The sequence below is a fragment of the Lepisma saccharinum genome, chromosome 2 (genome assembly GCF_977018435.1).
Source record: "Lepisma saccharinum chromosome 2, izLepSacc3.1, whole genome shotgun sequence".
NCBI lineage: Eukaryota > Metazoa > Arthropoda > Insecta > Zygentoma > Lepismatidae > Lepisma > Lepisma saccharinum.
The window spans coordinates 215084146-215104870 of NC_139230.1; the positions used below are offsets into that span (position 1 = coordinate 215084146).

General features: G+C 37.7%; 1 protein-coding gene across 1 annotated transcript in view; it reads left to right on the top strand.

The window, feature by feature from the left end:
• LOC145984311 (GRIP1-associated protein 1-like) overlaps positions 1-19087 on the top strand; it is a 111183-nt gene extending 92096 nt beyond the window's left edge. The window contains exons 12-15 of the mRNA XM_083117970.1: positions 277-511; positions 10073-10209; positions 12733-12928; positions 15184-19087. Coding sequence (XP_082974096.1) covers positions 277-511; positions 10073-10209; positions 12733-12928; positions 15184-15404 — 789 coding nt within the window. The 3' untranslated portion in view covers positions 15405-19087. The remainder of the gene's footprint in view (positions 1-276; positions 512-10072; positions 10210-12732; positions 12929-15183) is intronic.
• Positions 19088-20725: the final 1638 nt, after the last annotated feature.

The following is a 20725-nucleotide window of genomic DNA, read 5'->3' on the forward strand; positions in this document are numbered from 1 at the left end:
TACTTGTTACAGTTTTTCTAGATATGAACTTCCTTTGTACTGTATATGTACTTCATTTTTCCTCCTTACTTTATGTTATTTACTTTCTCTTCTATTTCCTTATATTTCAAGTGCTTTGAATGTGAATTTTCAATTCAATTTCAATTTCAATTTTCCTTTATTGAAGGGCAAGGTTCAGCCTGCGGCTGTTCTGCCACCTAACTCCAATGCCAAAATTGAACTGTGCTGTCTTGTTCCATATTTTTACAAGGATATTTTACTACTTTTATTATTTAGGCTCTAAAGGAAGAAGTAGATACAGCTAAAGTCACTGTACAAGAAAAGGAAGAACTTGTCCAACAGTTAAAGCAGGAACTTCATGATGCTGCTGAGGAGCGCCGGTTATCTGAAAAGAAAGTGAATGTTTTGAACAGGGACCTTCGACGTCAGTTAGCTTCTGAACGACGACGATGTGAAAAATTGCAAGAACGTCTAAGGGATCAGTTGAATGAAAGCAATCAGAGCAAGACAGGTATATAATTTTTGTTTAGCATTTCATTTGAAAATCCCCCAATGAATAGCATTCCTTGTGAATTTGCCTCTCTCAGGAATATAAATCATGATTTAGAGTCAAAGCAATTTTTTTGCATAAGTTCATTACTTTCACATTCTTCCCAATGTGCCTTTGTGGCATAGGGTAGACTTCACCTTCTTTTTACCTTTTTAAGTTTTATATCCAGGGACCAGAAGGAATGCACGAGTATTAATAAATAGGAAGATCACAGGTGATATTGCAAAAATAAAAATAACATATTTACTTAATGTTGAGGAACAAAGTGTGATGATATGCTGGTAAATACATACATAATCTAACTAACTCCCTAGCCTTCTTAAACCCGAAGGTTCATGGCTGCAGCAACACAGGCTTTCCATCTTTCCCTATCTTGAGCAAGTTCTATATACTCTTTTCCATCCCTACCGATTTCCCTTAGGTCCATCTCAACATTGTCCCTCCATCTTCGTCTTGGCCTTCCTACAGGTCTCTTACCATCAGGTTTCCCAACAAGAATCCTGTAAACTCCTCTTTCCTCTCCCATTCGTGCCACATGGCCTGCCCACCTAAGTCGTCTTGATTTAATTATTCTAATAATAATAATATTAATAATAATAATATCTGGACATGAATACAAATTATGTAGTTCTAAATTATGTAACCTTCTCCACTCACCTGTCTCCTCATCCCTTTTAGGTCCAAAGATTTTCCTAAGGATCTTATTTTCAAATACTCTCAATTTATGTTCCTCTTTCAATGTAAGGGACCAAGTTTCACATCCATATAATACTACAGGCAAAATTACTGTTTTGTATATTTTAACTTTTACTTCTTTTCTTTAAAATGGGAACTGTTGAAAGTTGATCAGGGATAGGGCAAAATGTGGGAAGTAGTCCTTCAAATCCACTAAATTACCTGAATGAGTGAATGATGTAATTTAACTGGAACACTTTGCCTAATATTATATTCTGTAAGCATTTTCTTCAAAATCTTGGTTGTCTTCACAGTTGTATGGCTGCACCATTTCTCTCTTCTCATTTATTTTTCTATGCATTTTTCTTTCAAAATAGCACACGAAGTGTGTTGTTTGAATATGGATAGAAAATAGAATCGGCAATGTCCAGTCCCATGGCCGTGCGGTCTAAGGTGTCATGCTTTGGGCTCTGGTTATGGGATGCATGCAGGTTCAGGTCTCCTGGAGGAAGCTTAACAGCTTTTCTCTTGAGAATTCGGTCTGTGTATGGGACCGGTTACCACCCACCATTGCGAGGAAATTGGAAATCTACAAATGAGTAGCATAACTCGGTCATAAAAACCTACAACAACAACTGAGGGTTCATCGTGCTGACCACATGTCACCCTGTAACCGGTTGGATGATCTTCCACCTAGCAGGTGGGGATGAGGCCGGCAGTCAGTAGGTAGGCCCTGGCCCTCACCAGCTGCTGCACCACGGGTTTTTAATGTCCAGTCAAGTTTGAATGCTCATTTTGTTATTGTTCATGTGGAACATTTCAAGAGAGATTCTTATTATTATTGCCCAAAATTATTCACAGAAGTACATTTCAAATACTTATGTAACCAAGTATATGGATAACATGGCAAACTTGATGAACCTGAATGATTCATTCTCCCTATTTATGTGTCACTATACCTGTTACAAAAAAATGTATATTTTAAAATTCATATTATTAAAACAAAACACAAGCTATTTTATAAGAACAATATTAGAGTAGGGCTGAGCCGATACCGATACCAGTGTATCAGTATTGGACAATACCAACAGTATCAGCATCAGTGGGTATCAGTTGATTTTCTTTTACTGATACCATCCGATACAAAAGATTTTCAGTTGCTAGAAAAGCGGGCAAGGGCAACAGCTCGTCTCAACATTTGTCCTTTTTAAAAGTTTGTTCAACCTTGCTTGTGACAGATTGGGAGACCAGCACAGGAAGTTCCATATATTTTCATACAAACATTGGATAAAACCCCACCCTCCTGAGAAGCAGATGGCAAGATCAAAGGCATGAGTAATTGAAAGCTGAACCAAAACGTGATGGTGAAGGCATGTAACTGCTTAGTTAACACTGTGGGAAATAAACCATTCATTGCCAATTCTGGCTTGAAGCTCATGGTGGTAAGATAGATTGATGTTTTTAAACCACCCACCATCTTAATGCCAGGTCAGGTATGCAACGTGCCACCACAATCGCAACTCCATAGTTTGGAGATCCGAATTGACAACACACTGCTCCTTGCTCCGGCTAGTCAAAAAGAAGCATGAGTTCTCACCCAGGGATCGAGATTAAGGCAATCCCCAATCTACCAGGAAGGTAACCACCGAACATCACATCACATCAAATAAAATCAAATGTTATAATAAAAATGTCCAAAAACTTTAATCAAGGATCGCACGCGTACATACTGATTTGCACAAGTTAAAATTATAATTTGTTGGGTCCAGCGTGTTCGTAGGCAGTGATTTGCAACTTATTTAACATGACAGAACCCGCGCACCGCCTTCACCATTAATAGCAAGACCTCGACTGCTTACCCCAAGCATGAGGCGCAGCATAACAGATTCTTTCTTACATTGCTACTAACTCATACCATAAAAATTACACAAGAAAAGCTAATAATGTATATGTCAGATTAATGATAAATAGCGATAGTAAGCTTAAGTGTGGTTGGCAACAATTGAGAATGCCAACATGGAACTTTTGTTGTCGCCATATACACAATACGTCATTCCCAACTCCTAAAATAAACAGCCAATAGGATAACGTCGTATTATTGAAAGCGAGAGAGAATTGCTTTGCTGTAATGTTATAATATTGAACCAGATAGAAATAATGAAACTGATTTTATAAAGTAATTCACATTTGCCCTTGCACATAAAATGATTAAATTAAGATTTAGTTTATGGATTTATAATGAAGACTAAATTCCTTTGATCTTGTCTATTGTTGGGAAATATCGATATTAGGTAGAAAGGTATTTAACTTGTGCTTAAACAACAACATTAGCGTAAAAGATAGAAATAATCCTAGCCATCTTGGATTTGACAAATAATGAAAACGTTGCATAAACTAGGAAGAATAAGTATTAGCCTATAAAATATGAATTGATGTGGCAAAAATACGTGAATAATATAATAACATAAGATAAAACATAAATATATACATGAATTATGAAAACAATTAAGTATAAATAATTTAATTCAAGTTTTTAACTTGAAAGCATACGAATAAGATAAATTCCATAATACAGAGGTTGTTCAGCGTATATTTGACCAAATGCGATTCCTCCCCCCTGCACTCAGAATGAACTCACCCAACCTTGGTCAGGCATGTTTGTCAGTGTAGTGTGTGAGCTGTAAAAGAGTGGTTGTGTTTTCTCACTGGGCCAAAAATCCCGCCCAAACTGAGCCGCTTTTTGGGAGGAGTGCGTTGTATAACTTTCCAAGTGTTTGCATTTTCTCGCTTGGCCAAAAATGCTGCCAAAACAGTTGCTTTTGGGAAGGTTATGTTGTAACCTTTTATGACGCAAAGTTCAGTGTGTCAATGATCAGGAAGTAGTGTAAGAGCAAGAATTGTGACGTTAGTTTGACTTTATTCAAGAATGTGATCTGCAAGTATAAGGATTGCATGGCCCCAGCGTTCGGTTCTCCAACAAAGGGAACGAGAACACGGCCGTGCACACAAGCCACCACCAGTATGCAGGTGAAACTTCGCAGAATGGGCATGCAAGAGAATCCACCGACCCAAAGACAGATGGAAAATCATCTAAATATGTCTTTGGAAACTGTTAACTGCACCTTGCACCTGCATACTGGTGGTGGCTTGTGTGCACGGCCGTGTTCTCGTCCCCTTTGTTGGAGAACCGAACGCTGGGGCCATGCAATCCTTATACTTGCAGATCACATTCTTGAATAAAGTCAAACTAACGTCACAATTCTTGCTCTTACACTACTTCCTGATCATTGACACACTGAACTTTGCGTCATAAAAGGCTACAACATAACCTTCCCAAAAGCAACTGTTTTGGCAGCATTTTTGGCCAAGCGAGAAAATGCAAACACTTGGAAAGTTATACAACGCACTCCTCCCAAAATGCGGCTCAGTTTGGGCGGGATTTTTGGCCCAGTGAGAAAACACAACCACTCTTTTACAGCTCACACACTACACTGACAAACATGCCTGACCAAGGTTGGGTGAGTTCATTCTGAGTGCAGGGGGGAGGAATCGCGTTTGGTCAAATATACGCTAAACAACCTCTGTATAACTGAAATTTGCCTAACATGGTGGTCATTACAGGTAGTTGCGGAGTTCTTGGGAAAGAGGGATGAAGGTCACTCTGAAATTAGCTGTGTTTTATATACGTTCAAGCAGGAAGGAGATTCAGTAATTTCTTCTTGTCCTCTTCCCTTCTGTGTCAGTCCTTTGTGTGACTGCTAGTATCAGCCAATGAGGGTTATTTATTTCCGCCGAGATTAGATTGGGAACATACGTATGGCTTTGAATGACAGTACTAAGGAAGATTGAGATATTGTTTCAACTCCTCTTCATGCACAGATAGGCTAATTGAAACTGGACCTACATTTTAAAGTGGGACTCGAACCATTATGTGCCTTCACTGATAGTAGGGCTGGTCAAAACTTGTCACTTCGTAGGAACGTCACTGCCACAAGCGGCAACACTATTGTTTTGAAAGAGGACATCATGGAGAGTTAAAAAGTGATGTTGCCAACTTTGCAACCTGGGACAGTGGCTGCCATATTGGATTGACAATGGCGGCAGTTCAAATATACTTAGCTTGCTGTTTCTCTTGATAGAAATGTTACTATGCTACACAGACTTGTAAAACTGGTGTTATTCGAAAGAGAAAACTCCAATGAAGTATACAATTACCATTAATCTTAAGTTTTATTGTTGCTTGTTGAATATAGAAACAAAAAACTTCCGAAGATAAATATTTTCTTTGCACTCGAAATTGTATGGTAAATATCAATCAGATCAAAAATATGGTTACGATAAAAAGTAAAGTACAGTTTCTCATGATTATGTTGCAAGTTATTTGAGGAGTTACCTATCTGAGTTCCGAAGTTATGAATCAGAACATATTTGTCGGTGTTTTATTATAATGCAGATTTTAAACCTGCCATTTCAGACTCTCCAGTTTAGTTTACCAAGATATAATGAAGAGGACACATAACCTTCATGTACATTTGAATACATATTTCATTGGTAACGATTTACAGTTTTTGAGATGATATTACTTTAAAATGATGTGCGAGGGGTGTTCAAAAAGTAAAGTTACCTATTTTCTATTGCAAAGTTAAACAAGGTACCATGTAGCCACAGCAAGTGGATCTGGAATATGCACAATACCCAGGATATTTTCTGATATTACTGCTCTGTTGAAATAAATATAGTGAACAGTCATAACAGTTTGAAGGTAGATGTTCTAGAATCTTTATCATGAGAGATGTTGCAATCAATCAATGTTTATCGGAAAAAAAAAATATAGTTCACTAAACTGCAGGAGAAAGTAATCTCATAAAGCTAGTGCTTTTAAATATATATTTCAAATGGGACCTCCCTGATGGCTCAGTGGTAGCGTCGTCACCTTGTAATCAATATCCGATCGATACCCGGTGGAAGCACATAGTGGTTTGGGTCCTACTTTAAACTGTAGGCCCAGTTCCAATTAGTATTACTGTGCATAAAGTGGACTTAAAACACCAAATGAACCAACTAATCAAATGGAATGAACAAGTACTACTTTCAATAAAATTTAAGTGTGTACATATTATTGTTTTTTTTGGGGGGTGGAGGAGGAAATTGGCATATAAATTATTAACTACAAAATTGAGATACAACATAACAAAGTGTTTACTTCAATTTTTCTTCCGTAAACTTTGTTGCAGACAAAAAGTTTTCACGCAGAAAAATAAATTAAAATACTTGTTCATTGATTGATTTGGTTTATTTTAGTATGAGTTTCTGTCATTTTTTGCTAATACTAATAGCGAAGATGACAATAAAGGGTAATAGAAGAAATGGATGAAGGGACAATCACAAACACAAATGGTCCCTTAGAAAATTGTACTGGCCATGGGTCCAGACGCCAGAGCCTTACAAGTCTGCAAAATGTAGTTTAGAATGTACTATGTGGAAGTGAGGTTGATATGTGGGTGTCTTAAGGAAGGGCCACTCTTAAACCCCTGAAGTTGCCCGTGTATGCTCATTGTTGCACTCTTTTCCATAACATTCACAGCCTGGACATTAGGAGAGCTTTGCCGATGTGCAAGGGCATCCCAATCATTTGGTGCATTTGTAACATGTTATGCTCAGTAATTCATTGGGAAATGATTTACGAGTTGCCATGACCGGCATACATAATTATGTTATCTTAAAGTTTCCATCCATCTTCTGGCGAATAAAAATATTTGGATTGGTATGAAATGTATTTCTCCGAATAAGAGCTTGATAATTGGCTCGTGTTATGTGTAGTCAAAGTCGAAGAACATCTTGGGTAGGAGGAAGTTGTTCCATAAAAACTTCCCCTGCTGACTTTTTGTATGTCCTCTAATATGACATACAGTATCACACAATCAAGAAGCTATGGAATCCTAATAATAACATAACCCGTGGCACAACATCCCATGAGGGCAAGAGCCTATCCACAGACTGCCGACTGCACTCCCACTTGCCAAGGTGGGAGATCACCTAATGACATACGGGGTGCAGTGTGGTGTACACGATGAACCCCAGTCGTTGTAGGATTGCATGACCGTGTTATGATACTCATTCGTAGCTCTCCAATTTCCTTACGATCGTGGCCACTGATCCCATATACAGGCTGAAATCTCAGGAGAAAAGTTGTTACGCTTCTCCAAGAAGAATCTCAAATCCGGAGGCCAAATCATGATGCCTTAGACCGCATGGCCACTGTGCGGGACAGAATTCTAATATGACTGATATTCGTCAGACAGATCTGCTGCAATCTTATGAATGGGTATTATACTTTAGTATTGCTCCTTTTCAACCATACTCCAGGAGCTAGTTTATACATGAGAAGATCAGTGAAGACATCGGTAATGTCACAAGAAAATACAAGCGAGTGCAACTATGATCAAGTGCATGCTTCCCATGGAGTATTATTCTTGTGTCTGCATTTTAATGTTGCGAATGAACTCCATCAATGATTACTTCTTGGGGGGAGTTTTCTGCCTTTCCTACTGAAAACCATACAACCCTTACTTTTTGGTCACTTCTGAGTCATTTTCATGATGTTTCGATAGTTTCCTCATCTCAGAAATTTGCTAGACCACCGATCCCATAAACAGGCCGAAAGTGGCAAGTATTATGGAAGAAGAGTTGACCTGCTGTTGATAATTTTGCAAATAAGTATAGCTCTGCTGCATCTCGTTTCACTTGTGCATGACTTTATTGATGGTGAAACATACTTAGCGAAAATATCAACTCTATTATAGGATGGGTAAAAATAAGACTCTTTCTCTATGAAGAGTCTGCTAGTTCTCCTAAACATTGTGCTGCTTTTCGTTTTCCAATCCTTTGGACAAGAGCCAATATCATCCACAACTGAAAATTCTCAGTAGTTTTGCAGTGAAGAATATGTTGTCCAATAAGTGTATATGAAAGAGATTATTTGTAACCAAACAGGAGTGATCCATCAGGCTTGAAAAGCAAATCCGTTTACTTTATATTCCCGAAAGTCTTTGGGTTAAAGTTTGGTATTTTGTCATCGTAAACGAGCATCAGCATTACGGCCAAGAATATGCTATAACATGATATTAATGATTTTTTGGCCTTTGCTCGGTACATTGAGCATTAAAGACTGGGAAAGTGTTATTTGAGTGAAATTGAATTGCCGATGATGGTTTGCAGAGGTAGTTCTTCCATTCACAAATAGGTTTCAATTTTATTTCTTTGTCTGTTTAGTGTACACTTCTCTTGTATCATCGTAAAATGGACCTTTAGTATCTTACGAGACATTTATAGGAGGTATCTCCAACCAAGAACTTATCACGTGTCTTGTTCTTATAATGACCCACCAAATTGTTAACTTTACTTTTTGATCACCCCTCGCACATCATTTTAAAGTAATATCATCTCAAAAACTGTAAATCATTACCAATGAAATATGTATTCAAATGTACATGAAGGTTATGTCTCTTCTTCGTTATATCTTGGTAAACTGAACTGGAGAGTCTGAAATGGCAGGTTTAAAATCTGCATTATAATACAACACCAACAAATATGTTCTGATTCATAACTTCGGAACTCAGATAGATAACTCCTCAAATAACTTGCAACATAATTATGAGAAACTGTACTTTACTTTTTATCGTAACCATATTTTTGATCTGATTGATATTTACCATACAATTTCGAGTGCAAGGAAAATATTTATCTTCGAAAGTTTTTTGTTTCTATATTCAACGAGTAACAATAAAACTTAAGATTAATGGTTCATTGGAGTTTTCTCTTTCGAATAACACCAGTTTTACAAGTCTGTGTATTTGACCTGCCGCCATTTTCAATCCAATGTGGCGGTCACTGTCCCAGGTTGCAAAGTTGGCAACAACATCACTTTTTTAACTCTCCATGATGACTTCTATAAGAAAAATAGTGTTACCACTTGTGGCGGTGACGTTCCTGCGAAGTTCATTTCTAGGCACATTTTTGAGGAAAAGTCACCCTACTATGTGTATCGAACATGGGATCTATTGATTACAAGGTGACTGTGTTACAACTACACCATCGGGGAGGCCCCTCTAAAGATTTATGGACACCACTACTTACAATAATATACATAAAATATTTATCAGGAACTTTACTTTTCATCAAACGGACATATCATCATTCTTTTTTTTTATTTAAAAAATATTCAATTTTTTAATTTTTTGACATTAATTTCCTTGCCATGACAATTGTTTTTACACAAATTTTAACTGTCTTAACTACACGTAAGCTAGGTGATGAATATTTGCAGTTTTATCTCCGATTTTATAGCATCTTTTTACTCTTTATGTAATAACAATATTTTTTAGTCGCAAGAAACAAATAACAAAATAGGTAATAATAGGTCTTTCCTCCGATTTTTAGTCTGTGGTTACATACAACAATACTCCATACACATCGGAGAAATGAAGTACTAATTAATTAATTTACATATTATTACGAATCAACCTATAATTATATTAACATATTAAATAGAAACACTTTTATAATTACATTTCTAAGACACTTGGACTGGCTCCCCAAGTATATTGCTAGATACGTGCCTATTAATGTGACGAGTGAGTTTGACTCGGTAACTTGCATTTGTTATTTTATACTGGAATTATACAAGTATTGGTATCGGTAGGAATCGGTCATGGTATTGGTATTGGCAAATGGTGGTATCGGCTCAGTTCTACATTAGAGTGATAGAAATTCAGATTTTTTAACATCCTGTCTATATATGCGCACAATGCCTTAACAAAATACAAAAGAAACTGCATCTACTTTCAGATGTTCCACGAGTACAAGATCCAGAAACCAGTTCTATATCTTCATGGAGCATGATGAGTGGAACTTTGGAACCACGTGAATCCAGTACCCGAGAAAGTAGCCTAGTTGCAGGTTCTCCAGTTAACCTAAATGGAAATGTAAGTGTCTTGAACAGTGTTCTTGCAAAACAAATTTTGCAACAGCATTAAGATAAAAAAAACCTATTGAGCTCATATATTGAAGCCACATGCCAATACAAAAGTACATTATAAAGACTTCATAATGTTATTAATGAAAGATGTTGCATCCATAGTCAGGTAAATATATCTACCACACACCAACCCTGCCAAATGTAGTTTCCAAAATTATATAGGTTTCAAGACTACCATCTTGAAATGCTTGGACTGTAAAATGAATTGCAGCATGGCATGATGAGACTCTCTTCTGCTGCATCAATCTCCTGGCTGGATTGTTTCATGCATGCAGTTACGTTTCTGATATAGTGAAACATGTATAGATGATCTCATACTTTAATGACATAATGCAATGATCCTACTAAATTCACAAGTTAAATACAAGCCATTCAAGCCCATTACACATTTATTCTCTAAAGACTCACACATACCATGCATGCAGAAGGCTGGCATGGCAAGAGAATTAGACAAATGACAGTTTGTCCAAACAGTCTGACATGCAATATGAAATCAGTCGCTGAGCATACCTCTCAGCCTCAAAACCTTTAAATTTCCTGTAGCTGCCATAGTCAAAATATTGGTGTGACTCGTCCCTTTTTGAACCCCCATCTTGTCCCTAAGCTATATATAATGCATTTTTGTACAAAAAATACAGTTCATGTGGTCTTGACACAGCTGGGATTTACATTTACCAAACCTTGGTCAACCATGGATATCCTTCCACTCTGGTCACCAAACAAATGTCCCAAGCTGACTCATACACCTCCACCAAGAAACCTGCCACCAATTCTCCTGTACTTGTTACCCAATATCACCCCCACCTCAACAAAATCAGACATACCCTTTGTTTCCTCCTTCCATCATCATAGTGATCTTGACACCAGAAACGTATTTTCTGACAAGCACATAGTTGTTTTCAAACCCCCCCCCACCTTAAAAAACATCCTGGTTTACCATACCCTTCCTGCCCACTACCAACTCTCCCCCACTCACAAATACAACCCTGCCTGGTGCAAAACCTGCTGCCGGCCTCTGCGACAGAGTGGTTAGCACAGCACACTATGTTGCCAGAGGTCCTGGGTTCGAATCCCAGCCTGGGCATGGGTGGTCTTTGTGAGTTTCCCTTCATCTATTTCATCATATCATCACTCATCCTCATATTTGCAATTAGCCAAAAGTGGCAGAAAAGCAAAGTAAAATGAACCAAATCAATCAACGAAACCTAACCTGCCCCATTCTTGTTACTTCTGGCACTCTCCAGATTCACACTACCACATTCAAATTCACCCTCTATCCCAAAGGGGCCTGCCACACCTCTAACCTCATATCCTCACCTGCAACATATGTGGTGGCTTCTACCTGGGGGAAACATCCACAGCCCTCAAACTCTGAATCAGCAACCACTGCTCCTCCACCAAAAACCTGGACTTCATTGTTGCTCTGCATACCAACTACCACAATATCCCCTTCAACAACTGCTTCCAGGTAGTGATCATCCACCCCTTACACAAATCCACCAATTTTCCACTCAAGTCATAAGCATTATCAAGTAACATAACTCGAACATCTTATTTGGAAGGTTTCTATGGTCATCACAATAAACTAAAGGAAATGAAAATATTTCAGTACTTTTGGGGGAAAAATAAAAATGAATAATGCACCTATGAGTTAGCATTGTATTAAATTTTCAGGGGAAATTTGGTTCTTGCATGATTTTTGTGATTTTTTTTAACTCGGGCGTATCCTGCCAGACCTCTACCAGACACACATGGAAAAAAACAACCATTTGGTTCTCATAGCATGAACGTGTGTCTACAATTCACCAAAGATAATAAGGTAGCACAGCAGTTAAAATAATACTTGGTAATTAGAAAAGTCTCAGTCTGAGAAGCATTGCTCCTGAAAATTGGTTGTTGCATCGGCCCTATGGATGCTAATCACTTTGAATTTGCAGGCAACTACCATGAAGACCTGCCTTTGACATCATGTGGCACGAGTCTCAATATGTGTCTGTATGAGGGTGGAACAGGTCCTAATACTAAATTTTCCTGAAAATTATTATTATTATTATTATTATTTTTTTTTTTTTTTTGATTTTTCAAAATATTGGGATGAGGGGAGGGCAGCCTTCCATGACCATAACTTGAAATGGTGAAAACTGAGGTATTAGAATTGCAAGACTTCGGCATTTTTGCAGCACATATTCAAAACCTGGCAGCTCTTCTTGTTGTAGCAGTGGGTAAAAGTAGGTGTATGCAAACTTGTTTTGGAAAATATCAGCTAATCAGAAGAAAGAAGATACTGCACTGCATATCGGAATAGTTTCCTTCTTTGTCACACTTGAAAATATGACTTTATTTGGAGTACCAAATATCAATTTTTAGTAATGAAATTTCTATTAACTTTCCATTCTAAGACCTGAAATAAAGTAAAATTGTAAAAGTTGTAATGTCTTAAGTAATAATTTTGTATTACTTTCCTTCATAGTTATCACCGGCTCCTGAAGATTTGGATCTTGAACAAGAAAATAATGACTTATTGGAACGAATTGCATCACTGCAGGAAAAAAATTGGAATCTGGAAGAAAGAATAAACCATTTGGAGCAAGGCAATGCAGCAATGGCTGAAGATTTGAGGAAGAAAACTGCTATTATTCAGTATTATTGTATGGAGGGAAGAAGTGGTAAGTGTTAATTGTAAAACTTGAATTAAATAGTGCACTCAGTAATACAAAAAAATCGAATTTGATTTCCAATTTTTCTTTTGGCTGTGTTTGATTTTCAACTGACTCTTTGAACCTCAGAATCAATAACCACTATTCTTCAACCCAAAACTCTGATCTCACTGTCACCACCCACACAAACAGCCACACCACCACCTTTAATAACCATTTCCATGTGGCCATCATCCACTTATTACCTCCATGCACAAACACCTCTTCCTGCAGGTGATGGAAAAGGGCCTACATATCAGCCATGCATGTTACTATATCCCCAGACTCAACCTAGCCACCCAATAAATGCCCCCACCTGCTCTCCTGAACTTCACTCACCACCTGCTATGCAGTAAACACTGGCAAAAGCACTTTCTCATCAATGACCGTTATCTGTCTCTTCTTTCTGGCTACACTGATGTACCAATGCAATCTTCAATAGTCTGTGTTTGCAATTTCCAATATATTTACACCCACATAGTACTAAGTTTGGAAATTGTGAAGCAATCCTGCAGACAGAAGTTATAATGCCAGGACACTGGGATTTTTCCCCTTTTATTAAAACTTAACCAATAACTTTTGAGATCTGTTATGAAAGCTTATCTTGTAATGTCTTAAACAGTTTCAGTTTGATTGTGTATTATATTAGTGGTAGGAAACCTTTCACCACACCATTTACCATTTTTCGTCTATTTGAAAGACCTGTCTCAAAGTTGACTACTCTCAGTTGGCACTGAAGTGCAATGTTGCTAATTTTACGAATTCTGGACAAAGTTGCAAAGTGTACATTACCATATGCTTTTGTCTATGGGTTGATATATATGATGATATTTCTTTCTGATACATGTGTTAGAAAAATTATGGTACTCCACATGATGGTCTTCCACATGTTCTTAATTTACTTGGTCACATTCAACAGTGGCCTGGATGTTCTTTTCATGGGCAGAGATGACAAAGACATCATTGAGCTTCATTGCCTGCTGGTTTCCACAGGGTTATGCTTTACTCAAAAGAATATTTACACAAAATAATATATTTGTGTTAAACAGCCACTAATGTTTGACATATCAATAAATAGAATACTTCTTGCCTTTGTCTGACTTCATTGTAGCACAGCTTGAAATTCCAATCCAGTTCACAAGTATGTATTTTCATTGAACACTAAAAATAACCTTAACTGTAAAAACACAATAAACTTCACACTCCTTTCAGTTGCAAGCATATAAATAAAACCAGATTAAACTTTGAATGCACACTGTACAAAGCTACAGAGCAAGGCTCTGAATGGCCACCAGGGTTATTCAGTAACACATAACACAGATGAGCAGGCACATGAAATAACTTAAATATCTTCCATTTTAGTTAAAAATGAAAGTATTTATCAGGGTGGCATTCCATTTAATTTATCTCCGTACAAAAGAAGCACATGTCATGATGTATTCTGAGCACATATACTTCATTGTTACTGCAGTGAGGATAACTGGTAATACTTAATTGACTGGGATCTTCAGTCCCTTCTCTTCCTGGTTATGGGAGAGAAAGGTTACGAATAATTCCATGCTTGTAATATACAATAATGCCATAAAATCTTTTGCACCATAAAACGTTATTATTACATTAAAATCAAACTTAACATTGTTTTATGAATGGTGCAAGATGACTGTTCACCATTAGGAAGCACCATGAGGCTGGAAATTAGAATGTGAATTAAGTAGAATGTTATGGAACCAGGTGAGTCCCTCACAAAGGTTTCGTTTTGATTAATTTGCTTTATTTTACTTTGCTTTTGTGCCACTTTTGGCTAATTGCGAAGATGAGGATGAGTTGGACACTCACAAACATTCATGCCCAGGCTGGGATTTGAACCTGGTACCCCTCCCTCACAAAGGTGCCTCACTGCATGTGAAGGTAGAGTACTGGGCACGGATGAGAATTTATGGTAATTATCGTACGATCTATAATTTTGATTTTCTTGCATTTAATGTCATTTAATGAAATCGTAAGTAATAAAATAATCACAATAAACCACTGTAGACCCAATCTCCAAGCCCCATAGGACGCTTCACCACTACTAAAAATCAAAGTTAAATAAAACATTGAAATCTTTTCTCAGTCAGAAAGAATGAAACAAACTAAGGTACAGATGCTGTAAATGTTAGTTATATTAATTTCTACATGTAATATGTTGCTTGCAAAAACTGTTCTTATGTATTTGCTTTTTGTAGAACCTCCAGCTTCTGGAACAAGTGATAAACTCTCCATGAAGAAAGTAATGGAATTCCTCAAAGTTACAAATGATGAACATTTTCAAGAATCTAACAAACGAGTGCAAAGGATTATTGAAGAAATGTTAACTAAGAATATGCATTTACAGACAGACTTGGACAATCTTTCACAAGAAGTGCAAAGATTAAGACAGAAAACTAATGCTGGAAGTGTATCATGATTTTCCAAATGTATTGAGTTACTTCACTTACACTAGTTGTTACCTAAGTAACATTAATTGTGCAATAGGTTTTGTAATATTCTGAGGCAGTGTATAAGCTAGCATGATATTTTGACTCGTGGGGAAAAAGAAAAATATTTTAAATTGTAGTGTTCAATAATGCTGGTAGCTTTTACAATGCTATTCAAGAGCAGTCAGACTTATTTTAAATGTAACCCGTGTTTGGGATCATTGAAAGAGTGCGCATGCTTTGCTACAAGAATGCCTGGTAAATGAATGAGATAAGAAACTAACTTTTTTGGTTTTCAAATTTATAGTGTTTTAAATCAATCAGAAAAAAAAATGTATTTTTAGAACTAAGCATCTCTCAAATTAGTTCAAAATACAATTTTCCCCTGTGAGAAGTTTTTATATTTTGTCATTCTACATAGTGTACTCCAATGATCTAAGCAAATGCATGGTACTTTTGTGGGAAATATACTGTTTTGTCCAGTGGTGTGCCTAGGATTTTCAAAAGGTGGCTGAGGGTAACGTGTACTTTTTCTAGTAGTCATCTTCATGGGCGTCCGGAAGGGGGGGAAGGCATGCACCTCCCCCTCTGGAAAATGATAGTCAACCAAAAAATATGTATTTCACACATATAATTTCATTTTAGCCACAATAATATGTGTTAATTATTTCATGAACACCATAAATTCAAATTTAAGCAATGTTTTTTAGGGAACAACACTATTTTTCAATTTCATCATATCATCACTCATTCTCATCGTTGCGATTTGCCTTGTAATTAAGGGGTCCCGGGTTCGATTCCCGGTGGAACCACATAGCAGTTCAGATTCAACTTTAAACTGTAGGTCCAGTCTCGATTAGCCATACTGTGCATAAAGTGGACTTAGCACCCACTTTGCCTCTGTGCTTGTGGCACCCCCTTGCCTTCCTCCATAGCTAATGCTGTGTCTAACCATCAGTCATCCCCATTATCCTAAAGTGGCAGAGAAAGCGATGTAAAATAATAAAAATATGAGGGCTATCCAGAAAGTAACCCACGTGTTGGAATAAAAAGAAGTAGTGAAAGTAGACATTTTTTATTATATATATTTTGAAGCGAAACTCTCTTACTACTTTTCAACATAGTCGCCGCACAAGTTTAGGCACTTATCAGAGTGATGAACAAGCTTGCAAAGTCCATTGTCATAAAAAGTTGGTGCCTGTGAACTTTTACAGGCCTTTCATTGGGAGGTTTTGTGTTCCTCTGTCGAAATTTTCGGAACCTATCTTGCACAAAACTTATGGTAGCCTAACTTTTGGTTCACAACTTCATGCAATAAACTCCGTGAAATTTGTGAAACTCAAACGAGAGCTCTGTTATAGTAAAACGGCAATTTTCACGAATCTTGTCATTGATTTTTGCGACCAGTTCATCTGTCACAATGCTCGGTTGCCCACTTTGGTCTTCATCGTGAACATTTGTGCGGCCATCCTTAAACATGAGGCACCAATGCCTCACTCGACTTTCACTCATCACATCTTTACCATAAACTTCACACAGTTTTCGATGAATGTCAATCGGTTTAGTGTCTTTCGCCAACAAAATCGTATGACTGACCTCACTTCACAACTGGCGGGGTTTTCAATCGGAGCACTCATGTTAACAATATATTATGAACAGAGCAGAAGCGACACGAACTTCGCACGTCCACAGCTGGATGCGCACTGAACGGGCAGAAGTCCTTGAACAAAATGCCAGAGCTCGCCCCACCCCTAGCAGCACCCCGTCAAATCGTGAGTGACTTTCTGGATAGCCCTCGTAGTTACCCGTGGACTTCTTGTTAGGAGTCGATGATGTATTTTACTTCACTAATTTTTCATGTATCGGATGTCGCCTGCCCCCATCGTGGAGTGGTTAGCACATCACTCTACGATGCCAGGGCTCCCAGTTTTGAATCCCGGCCTGGGCATGTGTCTTTGTGAGTGTCCATTCATCAATTTCATCATACAATTCATCCCCATCTTCACAAATTAGTTAAAAGTGGCACAAAAAGCTAAATAAAATAAAGCAAATAAAAAAATGTATCCGATGTTAAGTTTTAGGTGTGAAGAAATAAAAGCAGATGGTTGACACCCATCGCCACCCTGCTTAGCAAATAATCCACTTGATCCCATTCGACTTTCAAATGATACAGAAAAATAACAACCTAAATAATGATCATCATATGTATTTTATATCAAAGCACTAAATATTGCCCCCATCCGAACTTCAAAGTTCGATCCCCCTTACTATGGGAATTCTGTGCCAATATAAGACCTATCATTGATATCCAAATTTGCATACCCCCCCCCCCTCCCAAGTAGAATCCCATTGATAGTGAAGAGTGTCCCCCCTCAAAAAATTAATGCTTAATCTCTTCACAGGAATTCACCTGACAATTTAAAACTTAACCTCTTGAATCCCAGCCTGTAGATAGAGAGCAGAATCCCACAACCATGCTGGTCTACAAGTGTGTTGTGCAGTGGCCCTAAGTGTTTACTTCCCTGGTTATGAGCCGAAATAGTCAAAACTCTACATTTCTGTTAGTTCAGTGAGTAAAATTGTTTTCAATTTCAGTATGTGTGTTTAGTTAGATGTTTAAATTACATATTTTCATTTCTGAATGAAGTATGGGTAATTTGTTTAAGCAAGCGTAAGATAGGGCTTCTTAAAGTACTCAATGTTAGCAAAACTATGATTATAAACTGGATGCACACCCCTGCAAGTAATCACTAATTTCAGGGCAATGTGTCATCCCCATGAGAAACACCAAAGAAAAAATACGTACATTTCTGCAATTGTAATTGGATACCACTTGAGACCATAAACTGTCAATATTGGATGTTCGGATTTAGCGTACTCCATGTCAGGTCTCTTTTTAGTACATGCATACAAATATTTTACAACATGCGAAAAAAAAATGCTTCAAAACACTTGCCAGGTGTTGACAGTTCTTCAGCCATGATGGCAGGATGAAAATCATAGTCATTTTCAAACTTATAACACGGATTCTCACGTGCATCATGAGAGGATCATACACGTATGTCCAATCTCTGACAGATTTTGCCTCGTCTTCCACATCGGATATATCGGAATATTCAGACTTGCTACAGTCACTCTCCTCTTCTTCCGGATCATAATCTGACAAACTACTGTCTTCTTCCTTCATATTTTTCTCCTTTTGTTTTACAAAATATGCAACAAAACAAATACAACAAAACAAATACACACACATCTCCTCAATAGCATGGTTACGTACTTTCAGCAACAGGTGGCATAACAAGCGTGCTTTGCTCATTGCTTGCGATAGTGACATGCTCAAATTAAGTCACAGCAACACGTAGACTTCGGTCCTTCCCAACCAGAGGCATTCGTATGTTTTCTTGGCCATTACCATGCAAGAATATTTCCTATTCAGCCAATAATACCAACTACGTATGGGCCATACGTAGTGGTAGTCAAGAGGTTAATAAGAACTGGACACTGTCCTCTTCCTCCAAAATAGTACTTATTACTTGACCCTTAGCAGTATGTTAGCAGTATACGAGGTGATTATTACATGTTAACAAAGTTCAACTTCTGTCCAGTGCTGAAATTTTTATTCAGTCAAATTTCAATCACAAAAAAATGCAACTGAACACCCCCCCCCCCCGCCAAATCAGAAATTGGTATCATGTGAAAACATTGTGCATAAAATGTCTTTATTCGACTTAAAGTAGGTTATGGTCAGTTCACTGACCATATGTTAAACACATGCTATAAATGTTTGTGCAACTCCAATTTGATTTAAGCATATTATATTTTTCTTTAATAAACACATTGTCTTGAATGTGACCTTAACAATCTGCAACTGACAATTTTCCTTACATGGTATCTAGGAAGGCTTCAGTGTACTCAGATCTCATTTATTTGAAACAGAACTAAGATTGTGTGTGTGTGTGTTCCCACGCACATGTGTTATCGCAACGTTTGATCTACAATTACACTTCTATAAACAGTCGCCTACAAATTAGAACCACCAATAAGGTTTTTCTAAAAGTTCCCCCATGCATATAGCACTATGTCATGAAGGCACATTTAGCCGATGTGGGGGTAGAGTCCCACATATTCTCGATCTTGGTCATTTTGGAGGTGATGTCATCAGCACCATCCTCCTGCTGGTTTGATTTGAGGCTGGGGGAGCCCAAGCCACTTTATTCAGGGACAAGGCCATTAAAATTCTAACCTTAGATCACACACCCCGAGAATCAAACCCGAGTCTCCTCATTTCCACTGTAAGTTCTGTATTGGCACATTATACAGCAGTCACAGTTTCACATTATGTGATGCATGTTCGGAACCATTATTTTGCTGAACATTAAGGTTCATTTATCTCCAATTGCTGGAAGGTTTTCTTTTAAAATGATGATGTAATTTTCATCATCAATTGTGACACCAGTGGATGTCAAGTTCCCTATACAACCAGCAGATATAAAACCTCATACAATCAGTGAACCAATTCCATACTTGACTATTGGGCAGAGATGGTCTCTCTTAAGCTCTGTATTGACTTTACACCATAGCTTTTTTTTTCTTCCATCTAACCCAAACAAATTAAATTTATTTGCTTCACTAAATGTAACAGAATTTCAACAGGCCTCATCACTATTTACACACTTGGTAACTTCTAGTCCCCTCTGTCTGTTTTCCTGTTCCAAAATGAATTTCATGCTCTTCGGCCATGGTGACCAGCTGTTCTTAGAGTTTGAAGAAATTTGATGGTCTGTTGGGAATTATTTGCTGTGGGTCATCTTGAATTTTGGAACTAAATAATTAATCTGCATTTATATGGAGGAGTTTCTGATGTTGTACTCGCATGATGGAATCTTCAATACCAGATAGTCAGCGTGTGCATGCAGGAGACAACAGAACAACTTGCACGCCTGTGTCCCAGATGCTCAAACTGTAGATAGGTGGGCTTGGCAGGTTTGTTTTCAAGTGTACATTCAATTTTGTGCCACGTAAATGCACTTCATCTTAAGTAAAAATTATATACAAGGTGGTATCAAAACGTTTTGAGACTAGCTCTGTTTATAAGAAAGTACTTTATGTAACTATATTTACAAACACTTGCCTTCAAAATAGTCCCCGTGCACAGTGACACAGTGCTCCCAACATTCTTGCCCCTTCTGGAATGTGTCCTGGAAATCTTCTTTTTGAAGCACTGTCAAGCACCTTCTGCTCTTCGAGCTGGATCTCTGCAATGGAGTCAAAACGGTAAGATTTGAGTTGGAAAGAGGACCAAGTCCAAAGG